This window comes from Cariama cristata, unplaced genomic scaffold (assembly GCF_000690535.1).
Source record: "Cariama cristata isolate BGI_N322 unplaced genomic scaffold, ASM69053v1 scaffold10010, whole genome shotgun sequence".
Taxonomy (NCBI): domain Eukaryota; kingdom Metazoa; phylum Chordata; class Aves; order Cariamiformes; family Cariamidae; genus Cariama; species Cariama cristata.
This window is the reverse complement of record NW_009595318.1, coordinates 60250-80603: the sequence shown is the minus strand read 5'-3', so window position 1 is coordinate 80603 and position 20354 is coordinate 60250. Positions and strand designations below refer to the sequence as shown.

The window sequence follows — 20354 nt, the reverse complement described above, 5'->3', positions numbered from 1 at the left end:
AAGCATGACTCTGTACAGTATCTGGCACTGAAGTTTTCCAGTTTCAGCAGCTTTTCAAATATGCATTAGCTAAGCAAAAATGTTTTCCCAAGGACTCATAAAAATCTGAAAGATGGGAGCAGCCAAGATTACAACATGTGGTCTGCAAACTTTCCAGGTGAAAAGTTCTAAATTGCACTGATCAATGCACAGAGGGGATTAAAAAACCCATCACAAGGAGGGTAATCACTGACCGAGCATGAGCACAGCAGTCAATACCAACAGCAAACCCTGTGTATTTTTTTTCTGTAACTGTAGTCAGTATGACAGATCATAAAAGCAGGATCCTGCAGGGTTTTAATCAAAATCATCCAAAACAGTAGATGTAATGATTTAAGGCATCTGACAATTTATGTAATCTGCTCACCTTGGGGAATTCACTTATCTATATGTATTTATCAGACCGTGACTCCATTCTGAATGTCAGGTTCTGTGTATCTCCTGTCTTTTTACGTAAATGTTACATTCACAGCGCTATTAGTAAGAGATAACAGAGATGGGGCTGGAATGGTTCTCAGGAGGTCACCTGGCGCATCCCCCTTCCCAGGGCAGGGCTAACTGTGCCGACACACTCCTGAGGGTTACAGTGTCACCCGTCCTTCACAGTCCCCAGTGATGAGGATCGTACACCTTTCCTGGAGAATCTAATCCAGTACCTCACCCGCACACCAAGTTTTTCCCAGGACCTATCCCAAACCTCCCCTGTCACAGATGCAGTCAACTATGTCCTGTTGTATCCAGGAGGGACCTGGAGAATGTGCTCCCCTGTCCTCCTTGTGTCTCATCTTCATACTTGAAAACTATTGACACGTTTTCCATGGACTTCTCTAGATTAAACAATTAAGGTTGCTTAAGTATTCCCCTACTGATAGTGTTTTCTAGGTCTTACATTTGCATTGCTTTCTTCTAGGTCTTCCACAGTTAACTGGAAGTGCAATGCCTCACATGAAGGTGGTGTATCACCTGAGGCTTTACTCATGCTCTGTAGTTAGGTACGATTACTACATCTGCCCAACATGCAACACTTCTGCTATAACTCAAGATGATTGCCTTTATTTTCCCTCTCAAAAATGTAACATGGTAGATTTAAGCAATTTCACCACACTGCTCAGATGCTTCCTAGCAGAGCAACTACTTTGCTCATTTTCCACCCCAAACCACCACAGCTCATTACTCCCCAGCACTGAACTTTGCACTTGTCCTTTCTGAACTGTATCCTGTCTTTCTTACAGACCATTTTCCCAGTTCATAAAGACTATTCAACAGCCTGACACCTGTGCCGAGCAACTTCTCATTCCTTTCCAGCCTGAAGGCCAATGCTCCTCCATTCACACAGGAATCCCATTGGACAGGGAGATGACTATCCCCACTCAAGGCAAGCTGGTGTGCTATCAAATCTGAACTCCTGAGAAAAAGTAATTAAATAACAAGCCCTCCAAGATGAGGACTTAGATTGTCTGATGCGGTAAATCGGTCATCATGGATGATGGAGGCTGGTAATGCCAACCGAAGGGCTGTCTTTACATGTGATGACGTGTGGTCAGGAAGGGGCAACATGCGCTGCAGGATCTCCAGTCACTTAAAGGAGGAGGACTTGGGTCCATGTACAAATGACACTCCAAAGCAGTGGGGAGGAGATGCAGCACCTTCTGCTGGGGTGCTCTTGTTTCACAAACTCTTAGGCTTAGTGACACACCTGGACACAGCCTCCGGCTCCAACACCTTACCCAGTTTTAATCGGGAATTGTCACCTGGAATTGTCAACCTTCACTGCCCCACCACGCAGCAGGCTGCAAGCTGCAAAGCTTGGGGCTCTCAGCTCCTGTTACAGTTACAAAGGGTGAGTCGGAAGCTGGCTTCCCAGGAAGTCTGAAAGCTCCATCATGGGTACGTAGGCTGGGACAAAACAACCATCAGTGTAATTCACTGAGTTCCAGTTGTTGTTTTTTTTAATAAAATGATTTAGCAGCAAAGCCTCAGTTCATTTGGGAAGAGAACTAAGAGACTGAGAACAAAAATTAACTAATGAGAGTGCAGTAAGAGACCCACTACTTTTGGCCATGTGCAGCCAGCCCTTCTGAATGAGAACTCATTGAAAATGGTATAATAGAAGCCTGTAGCAAGGCCAAAACAATGGAACAGCAGCTCTTTCTCAAGCCCTTTGACCATACTGGCAGAGAAATGTGATTAAGATTCACATCAAGAAACACAGTTAGTTTCCACTGCATAAAGACAACCATGGGAAAGCTCTCTCTGAATTAGTGTTGATGGATACCTTTGAAATAATAATGCACATGGTTATTTCCAACCTAGATTCAAGAATGTGTCTTCCAAGCTCACCATTTTAAGATAAAATAAAAAAGAGGAGTTCATTCACTAGAGCAGAAACAGAAGCTGTGCTGAAATTAAGCGTCTCCATCATATGTGCAATCTTCCAAAAGCCCCAAACCAGTGGCACAGAACCGCCACACCGGCATGTCCAACTCAGGACGACAATTTCACCTTTTTTCAGCCTGAAGGAGCAGCTGGAAATCTGAGTGCTTCTGCCAAGCCCTTAGGTCTGCAAACTGAGATAGGAATCTCAGGAGATTGAGTTCTCAGATTTTTCAGCACTCCTGCCTCTGGATCTGGGCCAAACAGCCATGTCCATAAAATCCTTCTGGTGTGCTTCTGGCCATCAGCCTCGGCCAGAACTTGAAACAGAGGAGAAGAGAGGAGTTAAGCTGAGCACATCAGCCCACTGAAGAAGAATCTGCTTCTCAAACCACAGCATTTCAAGTGTGATATATAGCTGTGCACCAGCTATACCTGTTCGTGGCTGACTCAGCTGTTCCCACTGCTCTTGAGGCAGTTGTAATAAAAAAGCACAGGTACCTGGTGGCTAGCAGGGGGTAGGTATGCAGGGGGCTGAACCAAGCTTCCTTCATCCGTGGCATGCTCTCATATATTAAGAGGTCTTTCTCCGTCAAGACCACTAACACTGGCTTCCAGTGCTTCTCGTTGTCTCCTGGCACCTGAAAAAGAGCAAAGTCTCAGTGAAACAACAAGAGACAAAGTTACCATTGTGCAAAGCCTGACAATATGAACATGTCCAGTCCTGGGTGAGATAACGAACAAAAGAGAGTTTTACTTCTTTGGCTTTTTGACACCTCCCACCCAAATTTATAACCAGCTGCAGTAGAAATGGAATAAAGTGTGGTAACATCTGCTGCTCTCATTAGCACTGCCACTTCCAGCCCTCCTTGCAGCCTTCCCTTACTACAGGCTACTCTATGAATGCAGTAGTGGAAGAACACTGAAACAGAGTTGCTTGTTATTTAGCTGTGGTATGCATGAAAGGACCTTAAATGTATATTTATAATGTGTGCCATTCATGTGTAGCTGGCACATTAACCTGAGAGCTGGACACTGCTCCTGCTGTTTCTATTTTCATGAGTGAAAAAAGCTGCAACACCATCACAATTAAAGAGTGTTAGCTAGTAAAAAATAGTGGTTTGGGATCAGATGCTTTTTTCCTTAGCAGTTCACATTTTCATTGCTTCTCCTTCCTTCATACCGTTCTTCCAGTTTTACAAGTGCTGATTTATAAAGAGATCCAACCTAAACATGGGGTTGATCTGAAGCATCGACTCAGTGATTGATCTGCATCCACATTTCAAACCTGTCTGTAGAAGATGTCTAAAGACTGGGGCCTCAGAGCTCTTTACTGACTGCAGAACCCAGATGTGGAATTATATTTTGCAGGTTAGACATGTGGTAGTCCATGTGGCTACACAATTACCGTTATGGAAACCAAGTATGGATCCTGCTTTTTACTTATGGCAGCATAGAAGTGTCTTAAAACAGATGGGAATATGAAAGGGTCTTAGTTTCAAGTAAGAATGAAGCTTTTTTCTTTCACAAACAAATTCATCATTTTCCTTTTGGTGTACGTAAAGAAAAAGAAACCCTGTTAGACCACAGCCATGCTTTCAAACCCAAACATCTCAGCTGGGTGCTAAAGGGAACTAAACAAATTCTGAGATTCACCAGAGAATCTGGTTGTCTACATGACTCCTCCATTAACACCTTCTCCAGGAAAGAGAAGCAGTTGTCTGTGCTGTTTTATGGTTGATGCCAGCGTGCTTGCCATGGGTGTGTGTTGCTGGGCACATCACTGGGTGGGGAAACATAAAAGGGATCAATCAAGGGTTGGCCAGGCAGGGAGTGGCACAGCCAGGAACGGTGATTCGGATCTGTAAGTATGATGCACCTTAAGTGATGGATTCAGATTGAGAACCACATTTGAAACACTTGTATATGAAGACTGGATCCCACAAATTTTTAAACTTTTAAGAACTTTCAAGACAGTTGTAAGACAGCTTTGCATTAGAACACCAATGCCCAAAGCAGATCTTAAACTAAGATTTTTGGCCTGCTTAAGTTTTAAGAGGTATTTTTCCTTCTGAATTAAGCTTTTCCAATAATCTTATTCCTGTTTACAGCATAACTTGCTCATTGGTTGTTCATGTCTGTGTGTTAATTGTCTTAAGTCATAAATAGTTCATCCTTTTAATTTCTTCAGAAGCATCAATATGTATTTACAATTTTCTTGTGGTGACAGTTTCTTGAAATGCAACCTTTCGTTTTCAAATAGGGATGAATAAAGAAGCTGCGTAACAACACACCTATTAATACCCTCCAGAAAGAATGCAAAATCCAGAGTTCTTGCAGCCCATATACCATGGAAACATTCACATGCCCAAAAAGCATCCTCAGCTTCTTAATACCACAGTTATTAACTACAAGTAACACCCCAGTTCATAGTATGGGAATATAGAAATAAACGTTACAATTCATGTTAACATTTCATTTTTGAGCACCTGCCTGTGCTCTTTAACCAGCTGAAGATTTCCAGAGAAGAAAAAGGAAGATAAAAAAACTCTCATAGGATGAAAAAGCAGAATGTTCAGATCCATAATCTGGAGGAGTAAGCAGGCAGTGTACTGGGCTGTTACTTCTTATTTTTCGACTCTGTGACCACAAGCAACCCAAGGCCTAGGGGAAGCTGCTCACAGCTTTTCTGCAGAACCATCCTGCCTGTGTAGCATTTTCAATCACAAGCTTTGCTATTAGGTGGCTGGTCAGTCAACTGCGACTCCAGAACTTTGGGGGAAACACTGTTCCCTGTAAAGCAACCAGAAGAAAGGGAACAAAACTCATTTTGTCAGCTGGTCCCACAACTCTTTGCTGGACAGCCTTAAACATTAGGAGCCAGAATTTCCAGCGTGGATCCTGTGGTTACCACCTGCACAGCGAAGCCCACAGCTTTGCCCCAGTCCTTCCCAATAGCAGCGTGACGATGGAGAAGATGTGGCTCGGTCATAAGGTACTGAAGAATTTTTCTTGACAATGAGTGACCTTATACTACCTCTCCTTGTAGGATATACCCCTTGTTTGTAGGATGTATACTGGGGAGGGGAGAGAGGAGAATAATGTTTGCCTGCGTCCTGCTAGGAAGCCCTCGCCGGTAAGAAGGGCCATGCAATACGCACACTTTTAAACACATTTTTTAAACCTTGCTGGGACCGTAACTGTCTCACTGCTAAGGAATGCTGGTGTAAGCAATACTGCTGCTATTTCAGACCTGAAGAAGGATTTGTGCGCCTGAAAGCTTGTCTGTTTTTTTTTCCAGCTGTAACAGCTGTTCTAATAAAAGATATTGCCTTTCCTTAAAAACCTTGAATTGCATTACTGTTCCCCGGTTTTGTTGGGGTTTGGATCAGGCTTTAACAGCTGATGCCGAGCTGTTCAACAGGCTGTTGGCACTTCTGGAAGGCATCAAAGAGAACACGCTGTCCCATAAATGGTGATAGCAAATTTTACAAAGGAAGAAGAGAGGCTGCAAATATACCATTAGCCTACAGGGCACATTCAGAACAAATCAGCAAGGGAGATTAATCCAGATCAAGCCAGTGTCATACCAAGCATAACAGTAAATTACAAAACAAAAGCAAAAACCACGCTACTTACAGGCAGCTAAGTGAAGGATTCATTCAAGTTTTAAAGATTTTAAAATCTGACATATCATAAAGATAACATAAAATACTTCAGTAAGAGTAAATTTAAGTATCATTTGAGATTCAGCTTAAAAGTCCTATTTTAGATGATGGTTAGGACCAGCTGCTTAGCCAGAATTTTGCAGAATTCTGGCACTTCCACTACAGCTTATTCGCTCCAGTTCCCACTTCCACATGTACAATTCAAAGTGCATTGATCTGTGTTGCAGACAAATAAAATCACCACCCACTCTAAAAAACTTCTCAAGCTCAACCCTTTTTCAAGGTCAAAAATGTTGGATCAAGTCTAGATGAACTAAAGAAAAGAAAAATCAGTACTCCTCAAACATAATGAATCAGCGAATTTTTTGCTGGTCTTCTGGGCACTGTTCAAGTAACTCTAAGCAGCAGGTACCAGTGCCTCCTCTCCAAGCTCTCTGCTCATCTCAACTGAGGTCAGTGCTTATATTCCCAGGTGAAATTCCACTCCAAGTCAATGAAGCTGTAAATGTTTATACCAGAAGCAAACTCTTTTTTTTTTCTTTCCTAGACACACTGTGCCTCTAGATCAAAGTCTTCAAGTACAAACCTGAAAAAAGAGAACATTTTCTAACAAAAAACCCCCAAGTGCAGTGAAGCATCCTTTTTGCTCCTCACAAACCTCTTTGCTCTCATATAGTCACCCCACGAAGCACAAACCCCACTTTTTCCCATATGCACCTCTCTGGTTTACCCTTCCAAATTCAGAAAATATTTCATGTATGTCAGGGATGAAACCTAATTTTTTTGTGTATAACAACGTGATGGCTGGCCTGGGATGAGACCAGAGGAGACATGCATTCACATCTTGCTCGGCCGCAGGCTTTCTCTGCAAAGTCAGTCCAAATGCTCTGCATTTCCGTACGGACACTGTGGTCTCTGCTGGGGTGGCAAATGCTGCTGTAACACACACGGCAGGAATGGATGTAAATGTGAAGGTGGACAAAAAGTGCGCAAGAACGGTTGCTGTATTTCAACAGCTACGTGGAGATTTGTCCATCAGCCTTTGGATGACACAAGAGCAAAAGTGCTTTGATGCAGAAAGCAGACGGCTCACGCAGTGTTAGGACACACCTGACCCCACCGCACCGAGGATGTGCCTGAGCTCTGGCTGCTTCTGGATGCCTTTGCAGTAGTGGGCCAGCATCGCTCCAGGCTTTGCTTTAGGGCCAGATCTGTGGTCTGAAGGGCTGACTCTGCAAATAACGACGTAGCAAGCTCAATGCTACCTGTATGACTGCTCCTACTAGTCTTCAGGCAACTGCTCATGTGCTTAAGGCTGCTGCTTGCCATGTACCCTTAAAGGGTAAATGCTTCTATACATAGCAAACAATATTTCAAAGAGGAGCCAGCTTGTTTTTCCTGCAGGCGATAGGGACCCCGGCCCCTTTAATGCATATCACAGCTTCCAAATCTTTAATAGTTTTCACAGATAATTAGTTGCCGTAAGGACAACAGGCGACTCAGTGGAGATAAATCCTTTTACAAATGGTTTGGCCCTTTGCTCTTTCATCTGCCAGGTCTCCTTTTCTTAAGGTTTTTCTTGGAATTTCAGTTACTTGTCTACTTCAGGCTGCCAGGAATGGATGAAAGAATACTTCTAATCTATGAGGCCCACAGATAATTAAATTAGAGGCCTTGGTCTACTCTGGAAAGCTGTTTTATATTTTCATTAACTCAAAAGGGACATTTCAATTACATTCCCTGTTTAGTAAACAAATTATACACTGCCAGCAGACTCCACTGCAGCAAGTATCCAAAATGTGGCCTTGTGGAGAACCGCTGCGAAGGTAGCAAGTTTATGCTTACAGTAAGTGGTTTAACCCTCTTTTCCATCACCCCCTCACAAATCCCAGAGCTACGCTATCCCCTCACACAGAGCACATGAATAGGAACCAAGAAAGAATTTTCAGAAACGTTTTTCTTGCTATTTTCCCTCCTCCTTCACTTAAAATCTCTCTGTGCTGACAAGAGCCAGTTTCATCACAGGCTGGGATATGTTCTGCTGCGTACTTCTTGCCTTTTCATTGTCTTTTGATGAAGGACTATGTCTATGTTCAGAATAAATTTGATTAATTTACAGAAACCTACTTGCCAGTTCCTGAAGATAACAGCTGGGACTGAAAAGGATTTTTGCAAGATGAACAGCAGTGATGCAGAAATACATCATGCAAACCCCAGCATATGCAACAATGTTGGTATTTCTGTAAGGTCATTTGACAGGATGCAATTTGCAACGCAGGAGTAGGTGTAAGTGACAGTCGTAGGCAGGGGATAACAACATCTCCCACACCACATGCAGATGAGATGGGTTTTGCTGCTAAACTTTGCTATTTTAAACAGGAAATAATATGCACATTGTTTAGTAAAAAAAAAAAAAGCTAATGAAAATGTGTCTAGTTTTGTTCTTCTCTCTCTTTGACCTCAGTGACAGCTCAAAGGTGGCTTGTGCCATTATCAGATCTGGATTACAGTCAGTGCTCACACAAAAATCCCCCAAAGGGCACAATATTGCCTCCTGTGAGCAGCGAGTACCGAACGAGCAAGTGATGCACATGCTTGGTCGTGGTGCCCCTGCTGTGTGAGCTGCCAGAGCCATGCAGCTCAGGTGGGAACCACAACAGGGACCACGCTGATCCGGCCCTTGCGCTATCCCAAGCAGAGCCCAGGGATACACTGCTAGCTGCAGTTACGGGCACTGCTGAGTATGGACAGGACACCCATTCTCAAGACAGGACTGTTCAAGTCTGAACTCTTTCTAAATATCCTTTAAAATGACAAGACACAAGCCAACTTTTGTCAAAAGTAACATAATCAACCACATCAGCATGGCTATATGTTCCAGCCAATGTCCTGACTCTCTGGACTAATAGGACTTTCAAACAACTCTGGCTCATATCCAAATACCTCTAAATGTCAAGAGAAGTACCTCACTCCTCTGTACTTACCCATGCAAGAATGGCAGGTAATATGAGACCTTTCCTACAGCCAAACAAGAACACCCGAGCCCAGTTTTGTAGTGGAGCTTTGCTCCAGAGCTCAGTGAAGTCAACCAGCCCCTGGGACACAAGCCTGGAGGACTGCATGTCTCCCACGCTACAGAGAAGATGGAGCCAAATTCTTGGAGGTGCACAGTGAGAGGATGGGCTTCAATACCCACAAGTCGAAACAAGGGAAATTCTAATTTGATACTCAGAGAAACTTTTTCAGTGTGTCATGGTGGTCAAACATGTGACTGTGAAATGTCCACCCATTGAGATACAACAGGATTGGGCAAGGCTCTAAGCAAGCTGGTCTAGTTGACTCAGAGCAAGGGGGTTGAACCACAAGAACTCCCTTCCAAGCTATATTATTCTGTGAGTCTATAAAACACCAGAAAAAATGACAAAGGAAGTCCAGATTTGGATCAGAAAGTCATCATTTAGGTTGCCCCTGAGTTAAAGTTGATTGTATAATTATTCCGTAGACGTGCAGTTTTTCATGCATATGTGTTGCACAAGTATTGCATCAATATGAATGCAGCAGTCATATAAAATGTTTATTGCAGCTTCAGGGTTTGCAGGATGATTTGTAGTTACCTTGTATCTTAAATCATTTATAGCTGTACAAAATGTGTATCCTTGATCCTTCTGACTTGCTAGAGTTTAACACTCCCGATTTCCTTTGCAGTAGATTCCTTGAAAAAGATAAGGAATGTAAGGGAGTGGAAAACCCAACATCACATAAGCTTCATTCACTGTGCAACATACCTTAAGTAAAACTATATTGTACAAGTGTATGAGAAAAGTTTAAAATTCTGATGTGTTCTCTTTCTTCTCCTGTTCATGGGTCCACAGAAACTGGTTAACTAAATACATAGAAATCCAACTCCAGGGGAGTCAGAAAGGAAAAAACTGGCAATTAATCTATTTTAGAAACCTCTACCATGAACTGGGATTATTTTGCTATGCATGAAGTTGAGATTTGAAGGTCCATAAGTAAGAGCTCTTTTCCAGTGAGACAAGGGACTCTTACCTTTCTGACAATGGCAGGAATCTTTCCAGGGAAGAGCAGACAGGCAATATGCACAGGAGACAGTAAATGCTCCACATCATTTGTTAAAGACACCGATTGCTTTTCATCTTAGAGAAGGTGAAAGGAACTCCATTGTGTTTTAAGAAGTATTCTGATGCTTTCTGAGTAAAACACATTTTTTTCTATAGCACCTTCTTTAGACCATGAGAGCACTGTCTGAAATTAAGTAGTAATTTATGATAGCAACGCTTTGCAAACAGCAAAGGTCAACTCCTGAAAAGACACAGTGTTGAGCTAAATGATTTCTGTAAAAAAACCCTGCACTTTGCTATCTTCCCCCTGCCTTTTTTATTGTTTCTCAGAACTTGCATGGGGACAGCAGGGAAGGGAAGAGGACACCTCATTGCTCAAGGGCTGTGGCAAGGAAGACCTGCCCAACCTGTAAGTCGCAAGGACAGAGACAGGGGGAAGGTCAGAACAGCCCAGCTCCACTGGCCACTGAGGCTCATCAAGAGACAGTGGACAGCTACACTTAACTGACCTTCAAAGCCAGTTTGACAGGGAGCAAACCTGTGCTGGAAGAGGTCACACTTCAAGTACTGCGTATAAAAGAGGCACAGGAGAAGGAGGAAAAAAAGGAAGGTAAGACCATTAACCTCAGGCTTTTCTAATCAGTTATACTAATTGCAACAAACGAACGGAAAACTTGAAGACTGGAGGTGAGCACATGGCTGCTATGTAAAAGCAAAAACCTCTGCAAAAGTGGAGGCCATCACAACTACCTGCCTCCATGACCTGCCAGCAACTGTGTTTGGTCTGCTAGCACCTATGTTTCACCCAGCAATCTCTCAATCTTCCAGCATGCTCACACCACACACTCAGGATAAAAGTGAAGATGCTATTAGCAGACACCTTTGAATTTGTTGTGTGTTCATGCATGGCTTATCTATGAGATGTTTGGGCTCTTTAGATTGCAAGTGCTTTCTGAAACATGTCTCATGAACATATCACCGAAAAGCTGGTGACAGCAGCTGCCTGAAGTTCAATAAATATTTAAATAAAAATCAGAGAATTAAAATGTGGGAGGAACTGTACTCTAAGACACAGCTCAGTTCTGGGAGAGATGAAGAGCTGTGTTTTCTCCAAAATAATCACTCAAAGCACAATAATCCTAGTACTAGTGGAAAAACACTACTTCCCCTTAAAATGGAGCAGTCCCCTTCTTCCAATAAGCCAGGCTTGCCCTAGGAAACACTAAGAAGGACTATGGCATGGTACTGTATCTTCCTCTTTAGTCCTTGGAGCTATTTTTCACATCAGGGTTGCTCAGCCACAGAAGAAAAGGGATCATACTGGTGAATGGCATTGAGTTAGAGGCAAGACAACAGACGGCCAGCTTTGGAAGCTCTACCACATCTCCTATGCAACTGCTCAAGAAGGGATATGGTTATCAGTGCTGGGGAAAACCAGTTTCCCCAGGTATGCTCCAGGATACCAAGAGCAACCACTATTCCTTGATATGACCTGCAGGTTGCTATATGCCAGAGTTTTGCTGTAAGCAGAGTTTTCTGTTCAAGCCAAGGTGAAGCATTTTATGAGGGAGTTCATCATCATCAGTGGAGCATAACGGTAACTGTACAGTAGCAGAATCAATGTAAAGACACCATAGTTTCAACCCACTGTCTCTAAAGAGTCTATAATTTACAACTGAGTCTGACTTCAGCTGATCAAGTGGGTATCACATTAGGATAAATGAGTAATAATACCCATTACCTCAAAAGATACACACTTCTCATCTTTCAATTCAGTAAAAGTGCATGGATTTCTAATCATCAGCTCAAGAACACTTGTCAACGGTGCCCCATCAAACGTGAATGCCGAAGGTGGAGTTTTGATTTTAAAGCAGCTTGCAGTTTTTAATGATGGCTCAGACATGTAAAATACCATTTGAAATTATTATAGTGTCTGTTTGGTGAAGGACAGATAATCATCAATGGCTACATTAAAACTACAGTGACTGAAATCTGTCCCAGAAGATGTTCTGTGCCTTTCTCTATCATATTGTCTTTCCTAATATTCAGTCTCAGAAATAATGGTCCATCATGACTGGTACCTTTTGAAGACTGACAGATTTGACTACTTTACTCAAGTGTCATTATAAATCACAAGCGCTGGAAGAAAAAATAGTAGGGGAGCAATACAGAGAGAACAAAATGTTTCTTTGTCATTGTTATTATGTTGCCTCAAGGACAGTCGAGAATACTGTGTCATTTCAGTCTATTGTGTCATTGATCAATATTCAGTAATACTGATGGACTGTAATGCAACTAATGACCTCAAGCAAATGAGAGAATTCACTACATGCCTGGCACAAAAATGTATTGTCTTCAAAAAACACTGATAAAATCTATAAGTTATGCTTCATCAACAGGAATTCTGAACATGCTGAGGAGTATTTGGAAGCCTTATAGAAAAAGCAAAAATTCAAGTAGAATATTTAATAATTTGGCTTAATTTTGAAAAAATGTGGAGCAGCCACAGGTTTCTGAAAAGTTTGATGAAAATTAGTCACAGTTTGGAATCCAAACCTACTTATTTAAATGCCTAAGTAAAGATCTATCACAAAAAGCTCCTATATTTGTCCTTTTTATGATTTATTTATTTACCTGGTTGTCATTTTCAAAGCCATCCAATTATTTGAGATCCTATCTTTTTTTAAATGGATGTCTGTATGTCGTCAGCACAATGACAGACCTCCACAAGCTATCTAAGTATCGTGGTTTAACCCCAGCTGGCAACTGAGCCCTGCACAGCCGCTCACTCACGTCCCCACAGTGGGAAATGAGAGAGGATCAGAAGGGTAAAAGTGAGAAAACTCATGGGCTGAGATAAAGACAGTTTAATAGGCAAAGCAAAAGCTGCACACACAAGCAAAGCAAAACAAAGAATTAATTTCCCAGTTCCCATGGGCAGGCAGGTGCTCAGCCATCTCCAGGAAAGCAGGGCTCCATCACACCTAACGGTTACTTGGGAAGACAAACGCCATCACTCCAAACATCCCCCCCTTCCTTCTCCTGCCCCCAGCTTTATATGCCGAGCATGACGCCAGAAGGTATTCAGTATCCCTTGGGTCAGCTGGGGTCAGCTGTCCCGGCTGTGTCCCCTCCCGACTACTTGTGCACCCCCAGCCTGCCCACCGCTGGGGTGGGGTGAGGAGCAGAAAAGGCCTTGATGCTGTGTAAGCCCTGCTCAGCAATAACTAAAACATCCCTGTGTTACCAACACTGTTTCCAGCACAAATCCAAAACACCGCCCCATACCAGCTACTGTGAAGAAAAGTAACTCTATCCCAACCAGAACCAGCACAACCACTAAGATATTCAAGGAATATATCTACTTTCTTGCTGGGGAAAAAAGGGAACTTAAACATGTAATTTTCATTAGAATTTCTTTACCAAATTCAAAGTTTTCTGATGAGCAGGATTTTTTTTTTTCCCCCAGAAACTCAGCTGCGCTCCAAGAGATCTCTGCCCACCAAACAAGTTTCCAATTTGCTACATGTTGGCAACCAGTATGGAGAGTTGGGAGACCGTCCAGTAGGTCTTCATAGTGGATCTCACTATTGGTGGATCCCAGGGTGCCAGTAAAGGCAGGAAATCAACAGTTTTCCATTTAATATCTAATTTGCTTTCTTTCACTCCTTAACCAGGAGAAGGTTGAATTTTAAAATCTTTGTTCTTTTTCAGAGAGTTCTGTTTTATTTGGGATTTGCTAGTTTTCTAAGGACTGGGAAAAGAAGACAAATAGGATCTAACCAAAAGTGCCACCCACCCCACTGAAAAGCTGAGAATATCCTCCTTCTGCCTTCCAAGAAGGCTTAAGCCAGTCACTGGTTCAGAAATGTGAATGCTTATACTCACAGAAAGAGGGCTGAAGATGGAATCATAAAATCGTTTAGGTTGAAAAAGACCTTTAAGATCATCAAGTCCAATCATTAACCTAGCACTGCCAAGTCCACCACTAAACCATGTCCCTAAGTACCACATCTACATGTCTTTTAAATACCTCTAGGGATGGTGACTCCACCACTTTCCTGGGCAGCCTGTTCCAATGCTTGACAACCCCTTCACTGAAGAAATTTTTCCTAACATCCAATCTAAACCTCCCCTGGCACAACTTGAGGCCGTTTCCTCTTGTCCTATTGCTTGTTACTTGGGAGAAGAGACCAACTCCCACCTCGCTACAACCTCCTGTCAGGTAGTTGCAGAGAGTGATCAGGTCTCCCCTCAGCCTCCTCTTCTCTGGGCTAAACATCCCCAGCTCCCTCAGCCGCTCCCCATCAGACTTGTGCTCCAGGCCCTTCATCACCTTCGTTGCCCTTCTCTGGACACGCTCCAGCACCCCAATGTCTTTCTTGTAGTGAGGGGCCCAAAACTGAACACAGTACTCGAGGTGCAGCCTCACCAGTGTCAAGTACAGGGGGACAATAACTTCCCTAGTCCTGCTGGCCACACTATTTCTGATAAAAGCCAGGATGCTGTTGACCTTCTTGGCCACCTGGGCACATTGCTGGCTCATACTCAGCCAGTTAACCCTGCCAAAGTAGTTTCAGGTGTGATGGTTACAGAGGAAATGGGTAAGTGGGAAGAATGCAGGAGAGAAAGTTCAGAGCTAGAGGATAACTGCTGTTTGTCACTGGTCCTGTGATTTGCTGGATAGCTGTCACCACTACCTATTTGGTATATGAAGACACGCACACACCCTCCTAATGGTACAAAAATAACTGACAAGGCAGCTTTAATAGGAAACCAGTATTACCAACTCTAGCCAGCCAAGGCTCCCTTGGGATGTCAAGTGGGGCTTGAAAATCAGTCTGAGGTTTGCTTGGTATTTAAAATACTTTTTAAATTCTTGCTGATACATCAAGCCTTTTTGCTTTGCTGACATTCCATAGTTTCAAGCTTTTCTCTGTGGCTAGGAACCCACAATAAAAATGAGAGCTCTGCTTCCACAAAACCTCTTTATTTCAGAAGATGGTAGTAGAAGAAATATCCCTAAAGTAAACGCATTCAAGCTATGAGGTTTGGACCTATGGTCAGGATGTGAGCTGCCACTTATCAAGAGGCATCACTTTCCCCGACCTGACACTGCTTATATTACAAGATCTGACAAGACCACAGCCCAGGGGTTTATGGCAACAACTTTTTTAATTAATCCACTATCTACGACAAAAACCCAGCAAATATTGAAGGGCATGTGTTAATAGCAACTATGAATATTCAACAGAGCCATAGGAGGAAGATAAACATAACCTTCTACTTGGCAGTTACCTATGCTGAGCTTTAAATTAGCCACACAGGACAAATGGATTTAGTGCTGTGCCATGTTATTTCATCTAGATTACTAAAAGATACATAATTAGGGCCATCAATCTACAAACTCAAATCCTACAAATATCAGCAAATTACGTGTCATAAGCTAGGCAATTTTGAAAGCTAATGCTCTTTATCTGGTTCTAATTCTCAGTGTTTAATATTTTTGCAAAAATCACAGCATTTAACTATTCATAGGACAATTCTACTGAGAATTGAACATTCCTCTAGAAGAAAAACTTGGGATGAATAAAGTTAATTTCTAAAGCTAGTATAAACAGATTGCATGCTACAGGCTATCCATCTCCCTGGGGCAAGGATGGGAAACTAAGGTTTCAGATTTAAGAATTATCCCTAAAATACATAATTTAATAAAATAAAGAACTTCCTGGTAACAGCATTAGACTTTTACATCTCTTAACAAACACATCACATATCCAAAGAGAAATGATTTTTGGCACGAGAGATACATGATCTCGTGAACCAACAGATTTTATCAATGGAAGACTCTTTCCTGCTGTGCGCTAATAAATCACCCCAGCCAGCAAGTGCCAGCCATTTACAGTAAGAACTGGCTGAGGGTAACGTGAACATCATAGAGCTGCTATTACTTCTGCAGCTACAAGAAACTGAAAACCCCAAGAGGACAAACACGTGAATATTACCAAGTGACTACACCTAATTCTACCCTTGATGTTAGAAATCTTTCATCTGCACTGACGTCACTGGGAAATTTTACAAATTATTTCTTCTGGTTTTATTCTTACCATGGAGACAAATATTTGTCTTTCATTGAGATCTCTTTTATAGTTTGCACTGCCCTAAACATCTTACATATACTGGTATAAAAAATCTTAAGTAACTCAGTTGAATAACACCAGTATAAAACTGCAAAAAGAAAATGGGAAACTATGTACTTCATTAACATTGTCATATGCTAATATTCACATAACCCATTTTGGAAGTATAGCAAATGGGATTGGATTGGATATCATACCAGCAGTTTCATACCAAAATTTCTGGATTTTTAAATACCATGTCCTCATTGGCTTTTCTATTTCCTTAGCTATATGCAAAACAGTCAGGCACAATTAACTATTTGTCAGAAAATAATCTATTAATTAACACCATTCTGTGTGAATAGGCTGATAATCATGTTCTTTGCTTGCCAAAAAGCTTCCATTTCTGCCTCATGTTTTTGCTCAGAACTAAACATAGCTACAGATATGCTGCTTGACATAACTGACCAAAGCAAAAAAGAACAACTGCTGCCACCGAAGTTTTTCAGAACTGGCAGCCAGTGAGATTTTCTAAAGATAGGTAGGGGGTCAACAGGGCTTCACCTCTGCATCTCCTAAAATTCTTTACTGACAGATCTTTGATTAAACTGAGCAGAAATAGACTAAATCCCAATTAAGACATTCATATTTGTGGCAGGGCTTGAAAGAGAAAAGAAAGTGAGAGGGGGAGAGTAAGTTACAGCATTTTCTAGGCTTAACCTTAAAAATATAGGACCTGACTTCAATTATATTTATATCCATTCAAATCTACTGACGTCAATGGGTTTACTCCTAAATTATACCAGATGGAAGTCAGGCTAGCTATCACCATGTTTTCATGCATACAACTAGCACCCCTTTAAAAGCACTGTTTATTCAAATGTACATCCTCAGACAGCATGCATCCTCAGATAATCCAGCTAAAATCAGAAGAAAGGGCAATCAGTGATGGGGAATGCCAGGGGAGAACGGCAGAGTGATAGAAGAGGAAGGCAAAGAGGAGATCTGGAGCAAACTTCATTTGCTGTTATCTGCATGTGCACATAACCTTGACTGCTGCTGAATCCTGGGCACTAAACTGATAACCTCTGGGGATGACACAAGACAACATGGTGGCTATTTGCTTCCCCAGTAGAAAAGCAGTCCATGATTTGTGTTACCTCTGAGACTGGTACTCTTATATTTCATTTTGTAGCAGAGCAGCCTGCAACGCTGTTGTTTCCAAAACTTTGAACTCTTTTGCAGGTCCACGCAAGGCTACAGGTGCATAACCATTATCAGTTAGTGGTTGGCTCCTTGTGATTGTTTTTCAGAACTGTTCACTTGCTTGGATGCGATCCTGTAACCACAACCCATTCCTTTTGCTTCTGCTTGCAAATACGCAAGCAGCTGTTTCAAGTTATTTGAAGGGGCTAGAGACTGAAGTTTTACTTGACATGTCCAGGCTAATGGAAACTGATGATGTACATGACCTTTGATGAGTGCAAACAGCCCCTCTGTTCAATCTGAAGTGAAAGAAGACAGAGAAGCTAAAATTCCTCTCTTTGAGGTCTCCTTGCAGCTGTGAAGAATTAATCTTACAGGGTTATGAAAGGTTCAGAGAAGGCTGGTCTTATTCTTGCCAATAGGGGATATTTCAACACCTTCCAGCCCACTCAACAATTTGTAAACCTGTCTGTGCCCAACGGTCTCTGCAGCTCATCGATGGCCTGCTCCTTCTGCTGCCACCTAACCACTGGCTCCCATAGCTCAGCTTCATCTCCCAGTCTCTTCCCGTGCTGTCCCACTCTTCCCTTCTCCCAGGCTCTATCAATCTTTCTGCATTCGTCCATTCGGCTTATGTCCCACAGGAACAAAAATGACAGAGGAGATGCAACATCTGATATGTGGTCCTATGTTTCCTCCTTCCTCTACCTTGCCTACTGAGATGGTTAGAGTTTGGAACAGAGTCTGCTCCTATTGGTATTTTTATGCTGCAATCTTGCACCATGGCATTCCAGGTTTGGCTAGTCCCTAGGCTCTCTCATACTAACATAATGATTAATATCATGTTATTAACCACAACAGTCACCACTAGAATCAGTGCTGCTCTCTTCCTCATTTCAAACTCTTGCAACAACAAAGCAAGAACCCAACGGCAAGTCAGCTCATCCTCAATAACCAGCTTTCCCAAAAAACACAAAAGCAGGGGGCCTCAAGAAAGAAATGTCACATAAGAGGTTCTCACAGTACCCCCTGCAGCTGTGTAATCCCTCTCCACACTGCTCCTCTTTGCAATCCCTCCAGCTTCTTCCATCTCTTCCAGTTGCCTTTGCCTTGTTAACATCTGTCTGCAGTTTTGGGCATGCAGATTTAAACCTCTGAAATTTTACATGGGAGAACATTAATTATTCTTTGACCCTGTGATTCAGGGATCTAAAGAACATAGCGATAACTAGCGTTTTTAAGTAGAATGAAAACATGTCTGTGTTTAAACCTAGTTTTAATGTATTCTTGCCTGAAGGGCCCTGCAGAAAGCCTCACAGGACGAGATCAGGCCAGAGACAACACTATAAACCACTTCTTTTCATAATAACAAATAGGTAAGCTTCTATTTCCATAGTAGGCTTCTCCTCAAAGTGAACTTTTTAGAGTCATTTCCATAAACATCACTGACTTTTCCACTACGAAGCATAAAAAAGCAGCTATATCCATACTGCACATCGGCAGCCTACTCTGGCCGATGTCTGTCAACTATTTTCAGCACAAGGTCAACAAATGCGAATGTTTGCACAGCAGCATCTGCTCAGCAGAAATGTATAAATAAAAAAGGCCCAACAATAACACAATGCGTTCACACAGTTTCAGGAATCTTCACTACGGCTAACCGTCATTAGCATCTAGTGATTAAGACCCAGGTGCTTCCTTCCACCAGGGCTACTGTTACTGTACGAGCACCTGAAACTCAGGGAATCCAAATAACATCTGAGAAAACCTTCGGTAAGTCCATTTGTTTTCAACGGCAATGTCACTACGTTGGGAGCAGAAGGTCCAAACCCCCTCACAGAGTCTCCTTCTGATGTACACCCAAAGAAACAGCCACTTTGGCTCCAGAGCTCTTTTTTGTACCCTGACTATTGAGCAGGCACACTGTACAAGCTGATACACCCTTCCAAAGGAGGTGGTGGAAATCCCTGTACTTAAAAAAAAATGTTCCAGGGTATCTATTTAGATCTCCAAGATGGTCCTCAACAGTCTTGCAGTTGGAGCTGGTAAGAATGGGTGTGCTTTTGCTGAAGTTGCTGGAGTTACTGTCGAGATGGCTCACTCTTCATAACAACGTGCCATCTAAGTGCTATCATTTTTTAGCAACTTCTTCTGACTGTTCTGATCCCTATCTCCAATAAGTTTAACTTCTGTCACTTGTTATACCTTTGACTCTACTGCCGCTGTCTGACTTTTCTGAAAAAAGACTAAGCTGTTAGAAGAGAAAAATGTTTAATGTCACTATTAAACCAGAAAAAAATGTGACTCCATGGGACATTTCAGCAAAAGCAGCTCTAAAACGGACCGCAGAGTTTTCCACGAATCCTATTGTGTGGTTATTACTAAGAATGGTGTACCACATCTCTGTTGAAATTGCATTATTACTGTGTGCTGTGCTACTGCTGGAAAAAATCTGATGTCATTCCAACAGGTTCTGCCATGAGGTCAGGTGGGATACAACAGCACCTAATTTCTCTACTCCAGTGGCATGTCTGACGGGATAAGTCCCCAGTGCCTCATGTATGAGGCCACTTCACTTCTTTCCTGTCCACCCTCTCCAGGCCTTGGTAATGCTGCATGTATGAGGAACTCTGCCAAGAACGATGCAAGGATGGGGCAATTTCCCATACATCTAGAGAACTTTGCTCTTTCAGAAGATCCTGTTTTGGATCCTTCTACCCACTGACCTCCCTTCTCATCCTGTCCCTTTCAGGCTGTTTATGCTATCTTGCATCCAAAGTCTAACGTGAACACCAAAGATTGCATCTCTATGTACTTTGGGTTTTTCCATGTGATTTCACTGGATTTTCTGTTTGAAGCAGTAACAG

At 42.4% G+C, this 20354-nt stretch overlaps 1 protein-coding gene across 1 annotated transcript in view; it reads right to left on the bottom strand.

Moving 5' to 3' along the window:
• The window catches only part of SNTB1 (syntrophin, beta 1 (dystrophin-associated protein A1, 59kDa, basic component 1)), a gene marked incomplete at its 5' end in the record, with an annotated part of 54889 nt that overhangs the window by 7926 nt on the left and 26609 nt on the right, over positions 1-20354 (bottom strand). Inside the window, one exon of the mRNA XM_009701645.1 lies at positions 2914-3053. Coding sequence (XP_009699947.1) covers positions 2914-3053 — 140 coding nt within the window. The remainder of the gene's footprint in view (positions 1-2913; positions 3054-20354) is intronic.